The sequence below is a fragment of the Myotis nattereri genome (assembly GCF_964212035.1).
Source record: "Myotis nattereri genome assembly, chromosome: 20".
Lineage (NCBI taxonomy): Eukaryota > Metazoa > Chordata > Mammalia > Chiroptera > Vespertilionidae > Myotis > Myotis nattereri.
This window is the reverse complement of record NC_138096.1, coordinates 6699527-6723170: the sequence shown is the minus strand read 5'-3', so window position 1 is coordinate 6723170 and position 23644 is coordinate 6699527. Positions and strand designations below refer to the sequence as shown.

Below are 23644 nucleotides of genomic sequence, written 5' to 3'. Positions count from 1 at the left end.
AAACAACATAAATGGGCAATCTTTAATATGTGATCTTATTTGCTTCTTAAAGGAACACCATGAAGTCTTAACATTTAGCCCCAATTTTATAGATGAGGAATCTAAGACACAGAAAAATTGATGACTCGCCCACGGTCACACCATTGCACATTGATAGCTAGCTTAATTCTTCTGACTACATTCCCTGCCTCCACTCTTGTCCTGTAAGAAAGTAATTCATACCTGAAAACTGTAATGGATAAGCCAGCCTACACTGTGGAAGTTGAGTTGTACAGGCTCCACCCTGGAATTTGTTCTGCATTTGTATCAAAGCACCAAATATTTGACTTCTGTGAAAATAGCGCCAAGGTAAATTAGGCAGAGCCGGAAACCGGAACTTACATATGAGCTTACTGTATATACTAGTGGCAGTTTCAGATGTTTGCCTTTCTTTCTTTGTACAATAGAAATGGAGACATTTACCAGGACTGGACAAACAGAACATGCTGATAGAAGACCTTGGCTTGCATATGACTCACTCCTAGTAGAACAGACCCTTTGACACGGCTTGGACATGCTTTTTGATGGTGGGGAAGGATTTAACCCTACTAGCCATGCTTAACACAAAACTCCATTCTCCTTGGCTTTCAGAATAGGATATTTACTTAAAGTTCACTTCAGTTTTATGACTCCTTTACTTAAAGTCTGATAGCTTTCTCTCTTTGACTGTACTAAGTCTAAATTCTTGTGCTTGATTTTCATAAGCTGACCTACCCTAGCCACCCAAATTTATCTCCCGGTTCTCTTTAATAGGATCATTTCGCTCTAGAAAGATTAGGTCTCCTTCCTGTCCTTTAAAAATTACTTCCTGCTCTGTTTTGTCTTATGTTGCTTTCTTCAATTTGCCCTTTCCTGTCTTTTTAGAATCTAAATCCTACTTACTCACCGAGACAAACTCAAATCCCACTCCTTTGAACTCTGTAGTGCTTAGAATTTGTACCCAAACACATTTTAGCACTTATTGTGTGCCAGGGTTCTTTTCTCCCTCCCACCCCACCCCCATTCTTACTAAGAGAGATGATTGGTATTAGTGGGAGAGATTTGTTGATCTTGTAGGCGTTTCCATTCTAAATAATATGATGAGGATCGGGAGTCATTCTCCACCCTCAGAGGTGGAGCCCAATGGAGGCTCCTTGGGCACAGGTGTAAAAGGTGGGCCGGTCTCCTAGACACTGACCACACAGGATGACCATAGACACAAAAGCCCGAAATCTGGGAAGAGAGAAGAAAGGAAGACCTCAAGATGCCGGGTAGGAAATGATACTGTGCAGGTTAACTTGACAGGGTAACGAAATGTGTGTTTGTTGTTTTTTTGACTCACGATATTGCAACCAATCACAGTGTTCTTATTTTTAACCAAGACCTTTACTAGGATTAACCTGGTTTATAACACGTCAGGTTATTTGTCTTTTTATTACTGAATTTTAAGAGTCCTTTGTATATTCTATAGATCAGCGATTTTCAACCTTTCTCATCTCGTGGCACACATAAACTACTTACTAAAAGTCCGCAGCACACCAAAAAATGTTTTGAAGATTAAATGAATTGATACATATAAAGGCCTTAGAATAACTTACCCTCTCCCAAGGAAAATAATATTAGCCGCCATTAGCTCTCGCCTATTCTGACATTGATTCGTTAGTCTTTTTTATATATATCTTTTATATTTATATTGATTTTACAGAGAGGAAGGGAGAGATAGTTAGAAACATCGATCAGCTGCCTCCTGCACACCTCCTACTGGGGATGTGCCCGCAACCAAGGTACAAGCCCTTGGCCAGAATCGGAATGGAACCTGGGACCTTTCAGTCCGCAGGCTGACGCTCCATCCACTGAACCAAACCAGTTACAGCATCATTAGTCGTTTTTATGCCAGTTGGTTTCCACTGAATTGTGGGCTTCCTTAGGGCCAGATACCTTGTCTTTGACTTACATATCTTTGCACGCCACCCCAGTATTTTGTCCGGTGCCTGGCATGACATGGCAGCATAAAATGGAAGCTCAACACATTTGTGTTGAGTTCAGTTACTTCTTCCCTAGGGATAAAGCCCAAGCACCCGCAGATGTCAGCACGGGGACCCATTGCCCATCTCCATCTCCCAGGCCCCCTCAGAAGACCAAACCCGCCACCTGCTCTGATGACCTCGCCAACGCACCACTCCACTCCCTCCCCCTCCCTAATCAAGGCGGGCTCGGTGCCTGGATGGAGCCTCCAAACAGGGACCAACAGTGTCAGGCCGCGGGTGGGATTTCATAGTTGGGAAAAGGAGGTACCAAACCAAGAATGGGGGGTGCGGATCAGAAACGAGAGGCTGCGAGAACCTCGCGCCATCGCACCAACAGGTGGGAGGTTAGGAATCCCAGGTCGCGGGGCGGAGGTGCGGGGAGAGCGGAGAAGGCAGTTCGGTCCTCCTCCCAGACCCCCTTCCCCCGCTCCCGGGGCCCGTGCTGACGTGTCAGCCCAGCAGCTCAACCCCGCCCGGCCCCGCCCCTCGCGCCGGACCCCGCCCCCTCCACGCCCCGGCCCCGCCCCGGCCCCGCCCACTGGCGCCGCGGGCCTCCGCCTCCGCGTCACCGGCCCCCGCGGTGACCACAACATGGCTGCGGCGCCGGGGCTGCCCTTGTGCCTGCTCCTGCTCGGGCTGCCCTGGCGGGTCGCGGGCCGGCTGGAGCCCGACATGGGCCGGCGCTTCTCCACGCACAAGCTCTGCGCGGACGAGGAATGCAGCAGTGAGTGCCCGAGGGCCGCCGGGGCCGGGCCGCGCGGGGGCGGGAGCGGGGCAGCCCGCACGCCGCTGGGGAGGCGCAGCCCGGGCTGGAGGGCGGAGCGCCGCGCCGGGGGTCGGGGGCCGAGCCCGGGGTCCCGGCGTGTGTGCCCGGCGGCTCTGCGGGCGCCCGGGCCAGCAGGCCCCGGCCGTGGGGTCTGCGCCTCCCACTTGTTGCCGGCGTGTTATTTTTCCTTTGCTGATCGGGGTAGGGGACTGGTGGTGGTGGTGGGGGGGGGGGGGTTGGAGATGGCCCCCGTTATCCCGGGGCCGCTCCCGGCGTCCGCTCCCCTCGTTTGCCCGGCTCCGATGGGAGCTGGGGTGGCGCGCCGCGGGCCCCGGGCTTCCCACGCTGCCTCGGAGAGCCTTCCTGCCCCCGCGGCGGGACCGGGTGGGTGCTGCCCGCGGGCAGATGCGCTCCGGGCTCGCCGGGCGGATGCCCCGCTCCACGTTGATGATAGGTTTCGGGAAGGGCGCTGCCCCTGTGCCCTCTGCTTCGCTCGGATTGGGGCGCATGCCGCCTTTTGGACGGATACCGGAGTTTGGGGTTGGGACAGCTCAGAGTCCAGGCTCTCCATCCCGCTCTGCCTCAGTCCTGTCATTTCGGTGCTTGAAGTCTTGCGCCGGTAAGGCCACAGTCTTTGGCTCTGAAAGTGTCGGAGGATCTGCCTCGGCCACCTGGGACCCCCACAGCCTCCTGGTCTTTGTGCAGGAAGCGGAACTGTTCCCCTGCCTCAGATTGGTGGGGGCGGGGGACGGGGGGGTGCGATGGGTAAGAGAGAGATCTTCATTCTCCGATGGCGAGGATTATTACAGTAACAGTGATACTATGTTCACTACTCCGAGGGTTGCATAAACCCAGCCAGCTTTACCCTGAGCCCCTTGCGTTGTTGGGATCTCTGAGGCTACGTGTTTGCCGAACAGGGGTCAGCCTTGCAGTCTCCCAGCCGGTCTCAAATAGTCTTAACTTGCGAATAACCGCTTCCAAAAAGGCGGTTCCTAAATAGTCACCAGAAGGTATAGAAAACGATCTTTCTGGAAAGGCCATCGGCCTACAGGGTAGCTGCTTCTATGCAGAGTGGCGTTATTCAAAAACCAGTTTCATCATTTGGAGTTTGTATCCCTGGAGCGCCATTCCCGGAGGTAACCCTGGGGCCCATGTAAATAAACGCTACAAAAGCAGCGCAGCTGCACGGTTTTTCCTGCAGTTTTCTCTCGGAGCAAAGCCGGGTTATTAGCAAGCGGGGCTGGCTCCCGCGAACAGCCGCTTTTCTGTGCTTCCAAGCGCAATCCCACCTGAGTTCCTCCAAACCCGTTGCCTGGAGAATCACATGGCGATGCTTTCTCAGTGGGAGATAAGGTATTGGAAGGGCCGGTAAGTGGTCACATGGCATGTGTCCATCCAGATGTCACCAAGCGCAGCAGGAAGCGGCCGAGGCAGGGTAGGGGCCGTGTAGTACGCATGTGCTTTCAGATAGCTGTTCTACAGCCTGCGTTATGGTGTCATCCCATTATGATGAGAAACCCTCAATGATCTGTTGAGGGGACCGAGAGAAACATTGCTATTTCCAATTGTCGTAGAGTCCCCAGTCTTAAATTGCCTGTCACCTTCCGTCTGGCCTCTCACCCAATTATATCTGAATTAGGTTGATGGCATGTATTAAAGTAATGAGATTCTTAGCTTCAAAATCCAAATAACCCTCTTTATGTTTGTCCCTCTAATACATACAGATACGTTGTCATGCATTTATTGCTAATTGCCTTGTGGAAAAGTATTACTTCCATTTCATCCTCCTTTTCTTCTGCTACTTAATTGCATTTATTGTCCATTTCATCTTACATGCGAAACTGTGTATTTGGCCAACAAAAAGGAAAATACTTCCACCAGTTTCTAGATCGGGTGTGATTTAAGTCCTGCATTTTAAGACCGAAGGCAACTACTGAACAGTATTCACAAGTTTTGCTTAATCCCTGCCACAGGTGATGTCCACTTTTGGTTTTGTTTATAGCAACAGGTAAATAAGGCTATTTTAACTTGGTTCTGAAACCTTCTTAATGTTGGCTCCAGCAAACATTCTTTACCTTCAGGAAACATTACCTTGTCATGTGATTGGATCTGTCACATAGGGTGTGACATCCTTTCCCATTGATTTTCGTGGATATTGTAAGGAAAGAACAACTTGGCCACAAATGAAACTGGCAGTGTTTACTGTGGGGTGGTAGCAGTTAGAGCCACTTAAAAATAGTGCCTTTTCGTGGTTAGTTCAAGTTAATTGACCCCCTGGGGGTTCCTGGGTGCTCTCCCCAGTCGCTACTACCTCTGAATGCAGCCATGCTTAAGCAAGTCAGCATCTGCCCTTGAATTTACCCAGTTGCAAAATGAAGCTTTTTTTTTTTAAGACTATCAAGTCTCTCTCTCTTTTTTTTAATATATTTTATTGATTTTTTACAGAGAGGAAGGGAGAGGGATAGAGTTAGAAACATCGATCAGCTGCTTCCTGCACATCTCCTACTGGGGATGTGCCTGCAACCCAGGTACATGCCCTTGACCGGAATCGAACCTGGGACCTTTCAGTCCGCAGGCCGACGCTCTATCCACTGAGCCAAACCGGTTTCGGCCAAAATGAAGCTTTTTTATAATTATGAAACAGCAGAGATCGAGGATTTGCAAGTTAGAGAGGGAACCAAGAGTTTTATTTGAGACCAGCCTTTGGTGGTGGTGGACACACTGGTTTTTGTTTCTCAGCATTTTCCATAAAGAAAACCAGTGAGAGTTTCCCTCTGCCCTGTCTACTTGCAGGTGATGTCCTGATGTATCATGATAAAGCTCTAAAGATTTTAGATGTTTGGAGCATGTGGCTTGAAAGTGATCGATTGCAGACAGTACCGGAGAAAGTTGTTTGCAGTGAGTTCACGTATTTCCTGATAAATCAATATGCGCTGTGCAAGTCGAATGGTGATCTCTGGTTATTTCTTTGCTCTCTTTACATACAGTGTTGATGTACCGGGCTGAGGCTCTGGAAGACTTTACCGGCCCAGATTGTCGTTTTGTGAATTTTAAAAAAGGAGACCATGTCCATATCTACTATAAGCTGGCGGGGACCTCGCCGGAAGTTTGGGCTGGAACTGTAAGTAAAAATTTGACATCGTTTCTTTTCTTTTCCTTTTTCATCACCCAAAGAGATTTATTCAGGAAAAAGAAAGGGATTGCAACTTAGAACCTGCAGACATGGTGAGCCACGTGCAAATTCTGCCAGGAAGAAGATGGGGAAAATGACATGCTTTCTTTTCTGACATTGTATGGGCTCGTTTAGCGCTGTCGATTTAAGTAACTGTTTCCTTGGGGTCCTGGATGGCGTTAACCTGTCCTCAGCTGTGTGTCCCCAGCAGGCAGCAGGCTTGGCACAGAGTAGGGGCTCAGCAGAGATTTCCTAAATAGAACTGAACTGCTTCCAGCTACTGCTCCTCAGCATCACGTTCAAGGCCTTCTCAGCCATGCGTGCTCCATACACAGCAAAGGTGGAAATGGCGCAGCCTGAAATTCCGTAGCTTTAAAACGAAAGGACTCATGGGTTTGAGACTTATTCCTGTAAGCTATGTGCGGGATAGGGTTTCGGGCATTCCCGAGGAAAGCTGGTCTTGTGTACATTTCTTTTTTACTAAATTATGAATATTTGAAAGACTGGCAGCTCTGGGAACAGTTACCTAACCATGTGTGCTGTTCTTAGTCTTAAAAAACCAAAATGTCATTGTCACCGTGTGCCTTCTAGTTTGGTTTATTGGCGACTTCTGGGTCGTCCTCTTCCTGCTTTTCGGACACTTGTTGCCAGCAGTCCCCCCAGCAGCTCGATTCCACCCAGTTCCGTGGTTGTCCTGATAGCAGACATGGCAATCAGTGCGTGCATCATGCTGTGATGTTTTGAATGAAGAGCTTCACTGGGAGTGAGCTGATTGGGAGGCTTATGAGTTCTTGTCCTTTTTAAAAAATGTGATGTGTGGACTATGTATTTATTGAAAGTAGCAATAGTCCTTGATGTCCTTGGGGTTGTCCAAACTTCGAGAAATATCCAGTCCCAACTGTGAAAGCTTTCAATCTCAGTAAAACACCAAACAAAGAACAGAAAATAAGGCTTGAGAATCCTCCATGGGGAAAAGCAGGTTGATTTTGTCGGCGTTCCCGATTCCCAGGGAGGAATCTTCAAAGGCCAACTGGTCAGGGACAGTCCTTGCATTTAGGCAGAATCCCAGTTGAATCGTTTGCTACAAAGAAGAATCTATTGTTTCTTTCAAGTCTAGCACATGGGATTTCTTAGTAATCTTTATTCTGGGAGGGTTTTTTCCATGTCCCTACGCTGCATTTTTAATTAATCTGGTGGTCAAGTGTGAGCCTTTGGATAAGTGACCTCAACTTGCATTTTTCTACCTCCACACTCTTGTTCACCACCTGACTCGCGTCTAGAAAGCCTGCCTTCTTTCCGGGCCCAACTCTCATCCTGCCTTCTGTGGGAAGCACTGCCCTCTGCACCCGGCCAGCGGGGTCTTTGCCGTCTGCTAATTGTTTAGGGGACACCGTGTTGGCACTGCTTGTGGGACCGCTTTCTCTGCTTTGCATTGCAGTTAGTTAGGGTGTGTGCTGTCTCAGCTCCTATGAAATCAAAAGCTCTGAAATGGAAGGGCCCATCTTCCTTTTGAATATTTCCTTTCAGGGCGGTGGCAGTGACATTTGTCTGCATAGTAGCTATGCAGAATTTGTTCTCTTGAAAAAATACTTTGCTTCTCCCCGCCCCCTCCTCCAGCCCCCAAATCAAATCAGTAGCAGTTCCCTGGCAGGGATGATAGCTGGAAGCCAATTAGATATAAAAATTATTTCTAGTTACGAGGGCCCATGATTCTGCAACATTTTGGGGAGGGGTCAGGTCATAAGAAAGGGGACCTCATCCAGTATAAAAATAAAGTTTTATACAGCAAAGATGACACAAAGATAAATGCGTTTCCTTTCTCTACAGATCTGATTTTTTCCCCTTTTCCACATTCTCTCTAAATAAAATTTTCCTGAGAAGGAGAAAAGGATCTTTTCCCTCACTTTCCTCTCTCATTTTGTGGCCCTTACACTTTATGAAATTAAAACTCTCTCTCCTTGGCTTTCAAATAATTCTTCTTTCTATTTCTTAGTTTTCATCCTACCGTCTTTTTTGGTTTCTTAGAATTTCAGACTTCAGCTGCCAATGTGGCAGTTTTTAATTGCCCTGGCTTATCTAATCTCAAAGGCATTGCTCTACCACCAACAGGCTCTCAGGTAGTTGCCAGATAAAACAAGAGCACTCATAATGAGGATATTTTAGGAGTTAGTGATAAGATAGCCTTTTGTTTTTTTTCATGCATTTGATCCGCCTATCAGTCTCCTTCTGGAATGACTGGGAAGAGATCTAACACTCTCTTTCAGACTGCAGCTAGTAACAGGCAGTGTATGTTTCCCAGGAGGACACGCTTCCTACTATAACCTTAGCTGCTAGTGCTGCAGATAAGTGGGATCATCTTCTACAGAGGTTTTCTCTGCATAAAACTAAAGCTGATGTGTAGATTAGTATGAATTTTATGTTCTCCCCAAATACCTGGAAAATCTAGTTTTTGAAAAAGCTAGTACAGCCCATAAATATCGATAAATATTTGTTCGCCTTTTGTTGTGTTGATCAGTACATTCCAGAAATTTTATATTTTTTACTTATTAATTTTCATGGCTGGTGTTTATTGGTTTAAGAGAGACATAGTACTGGTTTGTGAGCAGTGCTATGAAACGTACAGGTAAATTCTTGCTAGAGGTTATATGGAATTGTGTTTCCAATCAGCTTTGATTTGCATAGTTTTAATCACATAATATACAACAATCTTTTCTTGTGCAGATCTTTTATCTACTTCAAAACCTAACTTTATGTGCCCTGTGTTTAGCATTAAGCTGAGTATTGAAAGAAAACATAAGTGGTTTTGGAAAGTTGGCTTTGCAATATTATATGCTTAATTTTAATTGGATTAATAATCTTTCTAATCATAGCGACTGTGTACTTCTGTGGTTATATCTGCCTATCCATTTGTATATTTCCTCTCATTTACATTTCTCTCATTTATATTTCTGGTACAGAATTTTGATTGATAGTTTTTCTTTTGCCCATTCTTTTTACATAGGTTGGGCGTATTTTTGGATATTTTCCAAAGGATTTACTTCAGATAGTCCATAAATACACGAAAGGAGAGCTACAAATTCCAGCAGATGTAAGTTGTGGATTTTTTTTGGGGGGGAGGGGGGTGGTGGTTCTCCATTATATAGGGTGTCCCAAAATTCACGCAAGATTTGCAATTGAATTGAACTGCAAATCTTGCGTGAATTTTGGGACACCCTATATTTGGCTTGCATATTCATCAGTTGTTAACTACATTAAGTACTCACTTAATGTCCTTTATGGGTTCTTTGACTTTAAGCAAAATGACATAAAACAAAGCCAGTTTTATCATAGGCTAATTGATATAAGCAAGAGTTACATTTCTATGGCATCTCACAACATGATAATGAAATGACATTGAACAAGATGTTATTCAAGGACCTGCTGTATTTTTTAAAGTCTTTGAATGTGTTTTGTTTTGTTTTTTTGGGTTTTTTTTGTTTTTTTTTAAATATATTTTATTGATTTTTTACAGAGAGGAAGGGAGAGAGATAGAGAGTTAGAAACATCGATGAGAGAGAAACATCAATCAGCTGCCTCCTGCACATCTTCTACTGGGGATATGCCCGCAACCCAGGTACATGCCCTTGACCGGAATCGAACCTGGGACCCCTCAGTCCGCAGGCCAACGCTCTATCCACTGAGCCAAACCGGTTTCGGCTGAATGTGTTTTGGAAAAAAAAAAGAAAGAAAGTTAATGTTTGTGTTTCAGATTTTAATTTAGAATCAGGTTTCCTTTAAAAATAGAAAAAAAGAAAAATTTGAAAAGAATATCTAGGAGACTTATAATCTGATAGTTATCTGCGTTGAAGCACATCTTATACAAGGCTGTGTACTCATACAGGGTTTTTCTTTGTTACTTTCATTTGAAAAAAAGTTAAGAATTCAGTTTCTTTGCATTTAGTTATTAAAATGAGATAATTCTTTTTATAAGCAAAAGGAATAGCTACTAGTTTATGTAAATAGAAATCAGGATAAATTGATCAAGCCCTAATTTATGTACTAGGCCAGAAATGCAGATTTACAGGGATTTTCTTATCATTGACCTGTCAATGGCTTAAGGGATTATAGTTGTATTTTAGATTTGGAAAAGGGAACGTGCAAGTTTCAGATGCAGTCCTGTCACAAATCTACCAGGTACCGATGGCACCAATTCTATAAATCACTCCTCCAGGGAGCACTGACTTAAAATAGCTTTGTCAAGACGAGGATTTTGTGTTCTGAGATCCCCATTCTGCTGATTATTTCTGCAGTTTTAAAATGTATAATAATTGATGCCCACCTTCATTCAGAAGTCTTTGAGCAGCTCTTTGGAGTTGCTTCAGAGTGTGCTAGCTGCTGGCCAAGAGCAGCTCTCAGATGAGAGTGGCAGAATGGGTGACGTTTTAGAGCCATCGCTATTCTTAAAAATTCCTGATGATCCCAAGGGTCATAAAATCAGCCTTGCTGCCTGTTTGGCCTCACTCTGAATGAAGAGACTTCGGGGTAAGTGGGAGACAGCAGTTCCTTGGTCACGGGGACCTCACTTGTTTGGGAATCTGCCTTCTCCTTGCACCAACCTTTGCATGCTTCCCTCAGTTAAGCAAATGGCTCAGAAATGCATGCGATGAAAAAAGGCAATATAATTTATCCCCACCACACTGGTTAGGCCTCCCCAGAGTGATGTGAAAGTTTAGTGAGGAGAAGAAAATGATCTTTGTTTTTTTTAACTTTTCCCTTTGTGGCCCCTTTAATGTCCATAGGGTTTTTAAGGGAGGAAAGGAAGAATATAGGATTACTGAGAGTCCTGAAAGCAGATTTTAATGACACCAAGAATCCTGATTTAGAGTATATCCCTTACATGTTTTCAAGTTATCCTTGTGGTAATAATTAGGTGGGAACCCCCTCGACACCGTTCTCTGTTCCTTTACATTTTTACTTCCTGTGCACCTGTATTTCAATAAGATACGTCTTGAGCTGATTTATCTTTCCCAATGTAAGGAAAATAAGAGACAAAATCCATGTAGACTCAGCCAACCGACAGCAAGGGGATTCTGCCTGGTTCTGGCTGGGTCAGCAGAGAGGTTCAGCTTAGAAAGTCGGATGCCAGAGGAGCTAGCCAGGGGTGGGCAAACTTTTTGACTCGAGGGCCACAATGGGGTCTTAAACTGGACCGAGGGCCAGAACAAAAGCATGGATGGAGTGTTTGTGTGAACTAATATAAATTCAAAGTAAACATCATTACATGAAAGGGTACGGTCTTTTATTTCAATAGTTTTATTAATTTCAAACGGGCCGGATCCAGCCCGTGGGCCGTAGTCTGCCCACGGCTTAGTGAGACATATTATTACGTGGTGAATTCCCAGGACATCAGGTATCAATGTTGGAAGTTGGGGGACCCAATCACTGACACCTCACTTTCACCTTTTGTGCTCAGAACACATTGAGACCAAGGAGTCAGGCAGATGGAGGCTAAATTGTCACCATTATTTATTGCTGGAGCTTTTTGGTAAACATGCCTCCAGAGTGAAGAAATAAGGGACTTCCGAACATTGCGGTCTAGAATAAGACAGACTAACACAGCCAGAGACAGAGCTCAGGAAGGGGCAGGGGGTGGCGGGTTGGTTATTCCCAGGGGAGATGTCCCTCTAACTGACAGCATAGAAGAGGGAGGATGCGTGCTCCTTCCAGCTGGTCCCAAACAGAAAACGGGGATGGTGCAGGGCAAACTCACCACCTGCCTGAGTCATCCCTCCCCTGGGGAAGAGAGAGTGAAGGGAAGCCGGTAGTATTATTCATGTGAAAGTATTTCCTTGGGGAAGCAGAGAGCCAGGGAAAAGCGGGTTCCGGCCTCCTGTCTCCCAGCTACCGAGGAACAGTCATTGCCCGAGGCTGGTACAAAAGCCCCCTAAGCCAAACATGACCTTGAGGCTATCTCTGTCATTGGCAAGGCTGAGAGTTTGCTCTTGTGACACACGGCTCCAGACATACTAATGTTTTTCTTTCCCTTCCAGGAGACAGATTTTGTTTGCTTTGATGGGGGAAGAGACACTTTTGATAACTATAATGTAGAAGAACTTCTAGGATTTTTGGACTTGCACAATTCTGCAGCTAGAGATTCTGAGAAAGCTCTAGAGAAAACCTCTCAGCCTGTGGAAGAGCCTCCTGAAATACCTGAAGAAAGTGACCCTGAACCTGACTCAGTGCAAGCTACCTCAGAAGAAAGAGAAAGTGTTTTCTCGGAAAGCACCAAGGACCTCCAGGACAGTCATGAGGCTCCGAAGAACCGTCCCCATGTAAACAGTCAAAGAAGCCACCCTCAGGGAGACCAATCCTCACTGGAACCGCTGGAAGAAATGCTTCCAGAGAACTTAAACGCGTCAGCCAGTGAAAACAACACGGCCAGCAATGGCTCCCAGCTCTCCAGTGAGCAGAAGACTGATGCTTATAAACTTTTGAAAAAAGAAATGACCGTGGATTTGAAAACCAAATTTGGCTCAACTGCTGATGTACTTGTGTCTGATGACGAGACAACCAGGCTCGTTACTTCCTTAGAAGACGATTTTGATGAGGAATTAGATGCTGAGTACTACGTAGTTGGGAAGGACGAAGAGGAAGAGGATGAAGAAGACTTTGATGAGTTGCCATTACTAACCTTCACAGATGGAGAGGACTTGAGAATGCCAGTGGAATCTGAAGTTGAGAAATATTCAACCGATAAAGAGCAGAATTCAAGTGAAGAGGATGAGGGGGAGGTAACTCAGCCCCTTGGCATCAAAAAGGGTGATAAAAGCATGCTAACATCTTTGGAGGATACTGTCTTCTCTGCTGTCACAGAAGGTGAAGAGCAAACAGGTATGGATTTTGAGAGTTCTGATTCAGAGGAAGAAGAGGAAGGTGAGGATGGATTAATCCCAGACAGCAAATGGGGGAAACCACAATCAGCAGCAGATGAAAATGACCCTGAAAAGGCAGAAGATGTAGTTCCTAAAACAAATAATGACAAAAACCCAGTAATGGACACAGAACTTCATATTAAAGAAAAAGGGAGGACAGTTGAGGAGTCCAACAGGGACCTGGTGGAAGGTAAGAAAGGATTGGAGGATGGAAAGAAAGAAGACAGGACTCTGCCTGGTTCTATGCAAAGCAGTAACCTCAACTCTTTGCCAGCTACTGAAAAGGGTAAAGAAATATTAAAGTCAGCCTTTTATAACAAAGAAAATGACCTAAAAGGAGCAGCTGTTCATATCTCAAAAGGAATGGCCCATGAAGAGAAACCTGGAGAACAGATTTCGGAAGGTGGCTCAGTGAATGTATGGAAACATAGAGCTGCAGGGAATGAAATGAAGGAAGAAAAGATTAAACAGGAAGCCATGGATGATACACGGCTCTTGGGAGATAATGAGCATAATGCATCCAGAGACAGTGTGGAGAAGGGAATAGATGTTTCCGGAAATGGACCAGAACAACACATGCCCACAGCAGAGCATCCAAGTGAGGAATTTAAAGAGGAACAGCTTCTTAAAACTCAAAATCAACCTAGGTTCTCCTCTCCCGATGAAATTGGTTTGTCAGCAGAACTGGAAGATGAGGGTTCCATTCTGGGAAGAAATCTGTCCGGGCAGCCAGGAGGAGATGTGGCTGCTGCAGTTAATATGGAAGCGAAGGGCAAGACAAGGCTGAATGAGGAAGAGGTCACAGGGGACACCTTCAGTGAAGAGCTTGTTTATCCACAGCCGGGCACTCCGGAAGCGGCAACAGCAGGCCAGACTGATAGCGCAGAAGTACCAGGTTTCCATCCTGAACAACCAGAGGCAGAGGAGGAAGATCCCAGCGCTGAAGAACTGCTGGAGGACGAAAATGCTGCAAGTGCAAAACAGTCTAAAGAAAAAGGCCCTGAGATGCAGGACAGGCAGTTAGATGTTAATCCACAAGTCCCTGGAAGTGGAATTTTCGACGCCATAAATACTAATGTAGAAACTGAAGAAAGCAAAGAAAACACTAGTAATATTTTGGAAACTGAAAGCAAAAATGAAACCGAGGGCAGAGGGGTAGGCACGCTAGGCAAGGAACCTGGTGGCCCGGAGGTAGAAACAGAAGAAAGCCCTCCTGCAGGTAAGGAAGCACAGGGACCATCTGAAGGGAGTGGCTTTCCTGACAAGAGAAAGTACCAGACTCCGGAGTTAGGTGAAGTACTTCGGAGTCAAGACCCTGGTTATCTTAAAGAGGACGACCCCGAGGAACCCCCGAAGACCTCGGGGCTCGCAGAGAAGCCTGGGGTAGAGCTCTGGAAAGCGGGCCAGGAGGACACAGAGAGGTTCATGGACACACAGAGCCAGGGGGCTGCTGCTGAGGCACGCGAAGGCGACGTCCCCGGGGCTGCACACACAACCGCAAAGCCAGAGCACAGCGCCCACAGGGAGGACCTGCCTATCATCAGCAGCTTCTTTAAGGAGCAGCAGTCTCTGCAGCGGTTCCAGAAGTACTTTGATGTCCACGAGCTGGAAGCCATGCTCCAAGAAATGTCGCGAAAGCTGAAGTCGGCACAGCGGGACAGCCTGCCCTACAATGTGGAGAAAGTCCTGGATAAGGTCTCCCGGGCGTCTGAGTCACAGATTTTGAATGTAGCAGAGAAAATGCTCGATGCTCTTGTGACCGAATGGAGGGATTCGGGAATGAAAGAGCGTGACATTCTTGAAGAGGCTGCAGTGCTAGACGATGTTCAGGACCTGATCTATTTTGTCAGGTACACACACTCCACAGGGGAGGAGAATGGACCACTGGCAACGACACAGCCTCCAGAGGGAGGCTGGGGGGGACCAGCAGAAGGTAAGTACCCGCCTGTGACCTTGTTGAGCTGGGTTGGGGGTTCGCTGAAGGGCCTTACACCTTATTTGTAAAGCCCTGCCCACAGCTGACAGCATGTCTAAAGGCAAGAGGCAGCGCAGTGACGTCCACCCGTCCCTTCCTGCCTTTTTTCAGGCACGGATAAGGACTTCTTACTGTTTTCTTCTTAGAACAGTTGAGAATGGTAGCACTTTCGAAAGGAAACTTTAAAAAGATAAAGATGCAAACAAGAAAAAGATGCACAAAATAGACCTGTTAACCAAGTACAAGTTCCATGTGAAGTTATGAAAGCGCTTTTGGGAACACAGTTTCTCAATCATAAAATAAGTGCAGTAGGAGCAAGGATTGACTGGCCTAACTTTTCAGGTGATGCCTTGCCTGAGGGATTTCATTTCCCAGCTTGCATCTTTGGTGGATGTCATGTTCTTTCTGCCTGTTGGGAGCAATCACCAAGGTCAGGTCAATTCTCCTGGGCCCTGGGGTTCATGCATTCGGATTGGCCCAGCAGTGAGCCAGGATGCAGAGAAAGTCTAACACAGCAGCTGACAGAGAAGCCATCAAGTAAATAGTGGTCGAACTGGCCCTGAGCCAGTGTCCTGACGTAAGCTGCTTCTGAGTTCCACGCCCTCATCTCTGCCCCCCATGCTTTTCAAACTCAGGGATTTGAACTGAGTGTATGTGGAGGAGAACCAGGGGACAGGAAGCACAGGGTCAATGTTTCTCCCCAGATGTCAATTTCCCCGAGCATTTGGGCAGGAACCGACTACCTTTGCATTTCATGAATGCAGATATGTATTGGGTTAGAACATAAAACTCGAATTTTCAGGGTAGATTCTGAGGTTTGAAAGAAACCCATCTCTGTTGTGGTCACACATTGGGCCATGCCCTGAGCCTCTTAGGGACGGAAATGGGTTCTCTTTGACCGTTAGAGGTGCTTTGACAATATGGGAAGGCACTTCAGCAAGCTGCCTTTGTATGTAACGCCCTTCTCTGTGCTGGCTCTGAGACAGGCGTGCTTGTGTATGAGAGAGTTCATGTCATTTCTGTGTCGAAGAGACATTTCCTAGTTTTGCTTTTGACTGGATTCTCTCGCACATTTATCTGTGTGGGCCAGAGGATGTTAGGTTATTGACGTCCCTACTGTAAATACATTTAATTATGTATTTACTTTGGAAGAAGGGTTTCTTTGTACATTTTACTATGTAGATTAGCTATCTTTGAAGTGAGATCAAATTATTTGAAACTCTTAATTTCCTGCCCACTTGTGCTCCATGAGCTGCTGGCACTCCGAGGGCAGAGGGGGTTGCCCCAGGGCTGTGATGGGTTGCTGCTCAGAGGGAGGAGTTCAAGGGGGAGTCAGCAAGCTTTGCCGGCACAATGCATTCTTCCCCGTAGAGATACAGCCACCGCTGGAAGATAATTTCCCACAAGAGAACATAGAAGATCTCAAAATGCAGATTCCTGAGGAGCCTGGCCATTCAGATCAACCCGTGACTAGTCACGTGGGTGTCTTAGAAGTGCCACAGAAGCCAAATACTGAGAAAGACGAACACCCAGGTAAAGCTTGCTAATTTTTCTCTACCAAGGAGAGGCATGTCATAAAGAAGAGCTTCTGGGAGGTTTGTTATTAAAGATCGGAAACAGAGGGGAAAGTAATACAGGTATGACACATTCTGAAAGTAAGAAATCCTAGAACCAACAGAAGCAGGAGCTAAGACACATGAGATCAATCATAGGACACAGGCTGGAGACTGTCAGTAACCCCACACCAATGACTGCTAGCATTAGCTTAGGCAAATCATTTTAAACTAAAATGTACTTTTAAAAGCCTTCAGCTCTAAAACAGTTGCAACCAGATCAGCAGCAGCAGACACTCTCAGGGTGGAAACCAGCAATCAGAGTTTAACGAGCCCTCCAGGAAATTCTGATTGGTTGAAAGTTTGAGAACCGTTGCTCCAAAACTCACAAATTCAGTGTTTCACCCCCATTCCACACTCCACCTCCCCCGAAGTAGAACACAGTGTAGTTCAGTTCTTTTGTTGATATGCTACCTGGACATGGTAAAAAAAACTTTTAAAACAGGGAAGGGCCCCAACCGGTTTGGCTCAGTGGACAGAGCATCGGCCTTCGGACTAAAACGTCCCAGGTTCAATTCCAGTCAAGGGCATGTACCTTGGTTGCGGGCTCCTCCCTGGTAGGGGGTGTGCAGGAGGCAGCTGATCAATGTTTCTCTCTCATCGATGTTTCTAGTTTTCTATCCCACTCCCTTCCTCTCTGTAAAAATCAATAATATATATATTATATATATAAAAAAACACAGGGACGGGGTATTTATGTCCATATATCGTTATACTGTACGAGTTCAGGAAACAGTACAGAATGTAGCAGGGTGGGATGTCCAGTGGAGACAGACACTTCTGAACAGTAACTGGATCACAGAGCACAGCGAACGTCTAGTGGGAGAGCAACTCATTTTGTCCGAACTGAGAAAGTTGTTTTAAAAACAACATTTTTTAGAGAGAGAGGAAGGGAGAGGGAGAGAGCAAGATATCGGGAATTGAGCCCACAACCCAGGCATGTGCTCTGTCTGGGAATCGAACCGGCAACCTTTAGGTGCCCAGGATTAGTCCCAACCAACCGAGCCACACCAGTGAGGGCAGTGCTATGTTCGTTTTATAACTGAAGGCTTTGATGGCCCCAATGGGAATTCTGGGATTTCCTCTCTATAGAATCGTCTTTAACAGCCACAGATCCCGTCATTGTGACTACTATTAGTGGGCACTCATAAATATTGTTAAGTGAAGAGAAACAATTCTTATTCTAAAGCATACAATAAAATATTCCTTTCCCCCCCTCAACTTTAGGGATATTTGTAACCGAAAGCACTCCTGACTATTTTGTGGATGGAAAAGAGCAACTAGAAATACATGCCGAAGAGCCAGCTAGCGCCACGCCTGTCATGGCTTATTTGACTAAGACGGTAAGTTTGCCATACATGGTTTCTTCAAATAGAATGTTGATGATTACAGTTTTTAAGCTGATTTCGAGCATGAGGTGAGAAAGCTAAGGTGTTTTTCTGAAAACGACTCCCGATTCTTTGAAGAGGGCCTCAGGTAGATGACTCTGACGGGCTCTTAGGTAGCGCAGCACTTAGGAGGATTTCTTTGTGCCCAAGCTGGGCATATGCACGGCTGTAAAACACCGCAAGGAAATAGAGACATCCACCTGAACACACTTTCATACAGGCCGAAAGAGTGTTTACCTGGTGGTGAGCACTGTGTTAAATAAATCGATTCACTGTGGTGGGAGGAGGTCAGAAGTGGGCTGAGATATGTTTGGGGCAGAGTTGAAGGGCCAGTGGGAGTTTGATGTGTAGTTTGTTGTTGAATAGAAGGACAGCGGGGGTGAGGGACTGGGGGGTGGGGGCGGGGGACGGGGCAGTGTGCAGTCAGAAGAAATAATATGTTCAAGCAGATGGAGGCATAAAGAAAAGTTTATTTGGGGGAGCCAAGGAAGCTTTGTGTGTCATTCAAATGCAGAGTAATGGTGAGGCATAAAGGAAGTTGTATATCTTGGTGTGTTAGGCTGTTAGGGATGGGGGTTCGTCCTTTCGAGTTTTTAGCAGAAAAGGGGTATGGTCAGATTTGCTTCTCAGAAAGAGTCACTTACGGTAAAATATTTATTCAGATTTATCTTCCTAAAGGAAGTCATGACCCAAATGAGATACTTAATCTATTTTACCTACGCTTTTTAGGTCATAGCTCCCCCTTGTGGTGTTTGTTGAAATGGGGTGGTTTTTCTTGGTAAATTATTTGAAGCTACAGAGAAAGTATCCTCTCCTACAAAAATACTTTTCCTCCCGGTTCTGTTATTTCAAAACTTGTGTAGGAAAGAGGAGTTTTTTTGTCCTGTAAAATGCATGGGTTTTGAGCCAGGATGATCTGGTTTCAAATCCCAGATACATCATTTAGATTACAGGGGTGGGGAACGCCTGGCCCTCAGGTTGTGTAAGGTCCGAGAAATCATTTGGTCTGGCCCTGCCCACGCATTAGGGGTGAGTGAATTAAATGTTTGACCAAATATTTCGGGCTAATTTTTAAGATGATCATTTTGTATGGCCCATGAATGATATTACAAATATCCAAATGACCTTTGATAGAAAAGGGTTCCCCACCCCTGATTTAGAAGCGTGGGCAAATTACTAAACTTTGAATATCAGCTTCCTCGTCTTCACAAAGCAGATAATACCTACTCCGATCGTTGTCAGGACAACATGAGTTGATAATAGACAGTGTCTAGCACAGTGCCTGGCATTTTGTAGGTGTCACCCCCTACCTGCTTCTCATTTGGTTGACCAGGGGTCCAGTATAAAGATGTCGAATACCTAAGGAATTCAGGAGGAAGGCCACCGGATGAGAAGGCTGGAGGAAAACCAAACTGCTTTTCCGTTTCCTCCATGGTCATTGTGGTGGGTGGCAGCCGGTCCGGGTGAAGGTGTGTGTGACCTGTGAGGCAGAATAATGAAATTTCCAGAGATTAAGGGAGGCTCAGAATTCACATTTGATGATCAGAATACATCATCATCCCTTCCACAGTTTCACCGTCTCCATATGTGGGAGGGATTCTTTATTCCCTTTACTTACAGGTATGCACAGAGCCCTGTTCTAGCCCAGGGTTGGTGGACACAGATGTGCTACAGGTTACAGTGCCTGCTTGGGGGTTGATGGGAGAAGACAGATACGAGTGGCAAGAGAGAAGGGTGCAATGTTGCAAAATAACATTGGTTTGAAAGGTACAAAGCATTTTGATGGCCCAATATGCACCAAGTCTTGTGCTAGGAATAGAAGGTTGCAGCGGTTCTCAACCTGTGGGTCGCGACCCCTTTGGCGGTCCAACGACCCTTTCACAGGGGTCGCCTATGACCATCCTGCATATCAGATATTTACATGACGATTCATAACAGTAGCAACATGACAGTGATGAAGTAGCAACGAAAATAATGTTATGGTTGGGTCACAGCATGAGGAACTGTATTTAAAGGGCCAGGAGGTTGAGAACCGCTGTTAGGGGGTATAAAGCGTAATTCTGGATTTCTCTGGTTGTCCCTGCTCTGTTGTTCTTCTGAATGGACTGGACACTCAGCCCGGAGACATGCCTCTAAAATCTGCAAGAACTGCTTCCTCTCCAGCTTCCTGTCCCGTTTCTTCCTGATCCTCTTCTTTCCATGAGTCCCGTAACCATCGAACGCGGGACCCCCTGAGCCCACTGGCGCGGGCGTGATAATGGCGCGGTTCCTTAGGACGTGGCTTTTGAAGGGGCATCAGCAGGAAATGAGGCCCTGGAGCCCCCGGCGGTCGGGAAGGGAGCCTTGAGCGGGGCGGGCACCTGAGCGCAGGGAGGCCGGCCGGACCCGGAGGCCGAGCGGTCCAACGAGCGGAGCGACCGCAGGTGTCGGGGAGCTCAGCCCGCCGGGACTGAGGGTCCGGCTCGGGGCGGGCGAGTGGCCGGCCCTGCCCCCCGTCCTCCTCCCGTAGCCGGGGTCTCCCCTCGATCGCGCTCTCTCCCCCGGTACCTGAGGCAAGTGCGCCTCCTTCCTCCCCGCGCGGGTCCGTTCCTTTCGCGCAGGTCCGTTCGCTCCCTCCCCGCCGCGCTCGACCATTGGCTCCTCCCGCCGCGGCCCCGCCCACCAAGGCCGCGCCCCCGCCGGCACGTTGACGTCGCCCGGGGGCAGGGGCCGATGACGTGGTTGACTGCAGGTGTAGGAAGTGTCAGTGCTGGCGGCGGGGGAGGCGAAGTTCATTGCCAGCTCCCGCCCCTCGGGTCCTTTCCGAAGGGGGAGCCGGTGACCAGAGGGGCGCCCGGGGCCGCACCTCGGGGAAGCGTCGCCTCCGTCGCCTGCCCCCGCGCCATGGACTCCGTACCCGCCACCGTGCCTTCCGTCTCCGCCTCCCCCGGGGACTCGGAGCTGCTGGGACCCCTGTCGGTGTTCTTCGCGGCGCTGATAGCCAAGCTCCTGGAGGTGACGGTCCCGTTCCGGGGGCGGGGGGGACCCCGGGCCGGCCGGTGGCCGTTCTGATGGGAGCGGGTGCCCTGGCGGACGGGGCGAGGGAGAAACGGGGGCCAGGCCCGAGGCGGCGGGACCCTGCAGCGCTGCTCCAGGAGGCGGCGGGCCTGAGCGAGGTGTCGCCTGTTGGTTCCCATTGAGCCCTGAGCAGGCGGCGGGCGCTGGGTTACCCTGGCCTGCGATCGCTGTGAGATCGCCGTCCTCTCCCGGCCCCGCCGCCTCCTCCCCGTGACCCCGGCTCCGCGGGGGCGGGGCCAGCGGGACAGGTGCCGTGAACCGGCAGAGGCGCTGGGAACCGAGCACAGGCGGGTGTTTCCTGCACGGCCTTCGCGGAAACTGTTAGAATGGAGGCGCTGAGGTGCACGGAAGACAGTTATATTCAGGGGCGCCCCCCCGAGACCACTGACCAGCTGTGCGGCCTCCTCGCCATGTGTCTGTAGGAGTGGAATACAGTCTTAGGGGAAAAGTGCACTTTTTTGTGTACTTTTTACCATTTTGGTTTTATTTGCTGCTGTATAACTTGATTGCTTGGTACAGGATTTTAATTGTTTGTTTTATGTGGCTGTTTAAGTCATACACATCAGCTAGATCCAGAGGGATTCTAGCCCTGTGTTAGACACGGTGATGTGGTGTCACATATGAAAATACATGCACAACTTAAAGACATTTGGATTCATCCTGTTTAGAAACATTTCAAATCAAACAAGAAATGTGAGACCGCCCGGCTGGTGTGGCTCAATGGTTGAGCATCGACCTATGAGCCAGGAGGTCACGGTTCGATTCCCGGTCAGGGCACATGCCGGGGTTGTGAGCTCTATTCCCTGTGCGGGGCATGCAGGAGGTATGCAGGAGGTAGCCGATCGATGATGTTCCTCTCTCATCATGGATGTTTCTCTCTATTCCTCTCTCTTCTACTCTCTCTAAAAAATCATTAAATTTTTTTTTTTTAAAGGAGAGAGGAGTGTGAGGCTGCCAGTATCCAGTCTTTGTAGAAACCATGGAAGCTATTGAAGATTTTTGAGGGGGTAGTTACCTGCTAGAGGTTGTTCTAGAATGTCTGTGGATAATTCTTTGTGGCTGCTCGGCTGTAGAGTTTTTATTATTTCTGATATTTCTGTTGCAGCTGCTTTCTACACTGCCTGGTGATGTTCAGCCCGGGCCGGATTTTTATGGACTGCCATGGAAGCCTGTACTTATCACTGCCTTCTTGGGAATTCTTTCATTTGTCATTTTCTTCTGGAGAACCATCCTTGCTGTGAGTAAATTAGATTAACTTATCTCTTGCCTCATAGGTACAAGGAGTATTTTATAGTCACTGGCCCTTTTGTTTCTTTTTCACTTCCTACCATGAACACAAACCAATGCATGTAATCTACACTACCCTTGTAAAGTAACCCAGTATAGTCTTCATTGGTGTTGGCTGTCATTTTTATTTTTTATTGATTTCAGAGAGGAAGGGAGAGGGAGAGAGAGAGATAGAAACATGGATAATGACAGAGAATCATTGATTGGCTGCCTCCTGCACGCCCGCTACCGGGGATTGAGCCCGAAATCCAGGCATGTGCCCTTGGCCGGAATCGAACCCGGGACCTTTCAGTTCGCAGGCCAGCGCTCTATCCACTGAACCAAACCGGCTAGGGCTTAGCTGTCTTTTTGTTTGTGCATTTTCCTGCACTAGTCTCCTTTCCCTTTCAGGATTATGACCACTATTCTCAGGGGGTTGGGAAAATCTGAATGATCTCGAGCTAATTTATTAGACTTCTAAATTCAGCCAATAGTCAACTTTAAATAGGATTCCCATGATGTTTTCTGGTGAGAGGAAGAGGCATGTCTTAGTACCAAGACAATGCCTTTAATTTTTGTCTTTTTAAACAGTCATTGTTTCTAGACCTCATTCTGGCAGTTTGGGGTTGTCAGGTTATTTCGGGTAAATGAAGCATTAGTATATTTAATATGAAGATACTATCCATTTTCATTTTTTAAAGTTAGGTGCTTAGCTAATAAGATTGGTGCTCATTCCATAGATATATAAATGTACCTTTTGTTGCAAAATGAGGTGTTTGCCTTATTGCTTTTATCTATCAAACTATTTATGAAGTATCACTACCAATTACATTTGAAATGCTTTGTAACCTTTTTCTAACCTGATGGCTCATTGGGCTGAACCAACTGTTACTAAATTTCCTTGTAGTTACGATTTGACTATTATATTAGAACTGTATTATTTCTAATAATGAAATCAAATTTAATTTTATTTCTTTCTCTTTTAGGTAAGGAGTCATGTGTACCAAGGTAAATATTTAGGCTGGTTTTGTTATTGTGCTGTGTCCTTATTATTGGTGCCTGATAAGAGTTTTACACTAGAAGTAGCTATAGTGACATCTGATATATGACTGACTTATTAACTCCTGAAGGTTTCACTAATGCTGGGTTGTGGTTTGGGTGATAGAGTAGATAGATGGTGATGCTACCCACTGACATTGGGGATGAGGTGGAACAGACTCGCAGTAGGAAGAAGATGATTGGTTTAATTTGGGGCAGATTGACTTTAAATATTGATGGAATGCAAATTTATTACATGTGAACAGTGTTCCTGGGCTAATATTATAATCAATACAGTATATAAATATATTTAAGTAGATAATTTGAGGAATAAGAGATGCAAATCAATATGCTATACTTTCATCTGTTCCTCTTTGCAAGTTATGTATAGTTGAAATGACCACAGTTTCTGC

The 23644-nt window shown here is 46.8% G+C and overlaps 1 protein-coding gene across 3 annotated transcripts in view; it reads left to right on the top strand.

Moving 5' to 3' along the window:
* Nucleotides 1–2588: 2588 nt before the first annotated feature.
* The window catches only part of MIA3 (MIA SH3 domain ER export factor 3), a 34455-nt gene continuing 13399 nt past the window's right edge, over nucleotides 2589–23644 (top strand). For 2 of the 3 annotated variants that reach the window (XM_081114533.1, XM_081114532.1), the window contains exons 1-3: nucleotides 20575–20864; nucleotides 22033–22164; nucleotides 23180–23201. In XM_081114533.1, the coding sequence (XP_080970659.1) occupies nucleotides 20583–20864; nucleotides 22033–22164; nucleotides 23180–23201 (436 nt within the window). In that variant the 5' untranslated portion in view covers nucleotides 20575–20582. Of the gene's footprint in view, nucleotides 2770–5798; nucleotides 5933–8984; nucleotides 9072–12012; nucleotides 14828–16240; nucleotides 16403–17709; nucleotides 17826–20574; nucleotides 20865–22032; nucleotides 22165–23179; nucleotides 23202–23644 lie in introns of those variants that run through there. The other variant, XM_081114531.1, reaches the window with a different exon arrangement.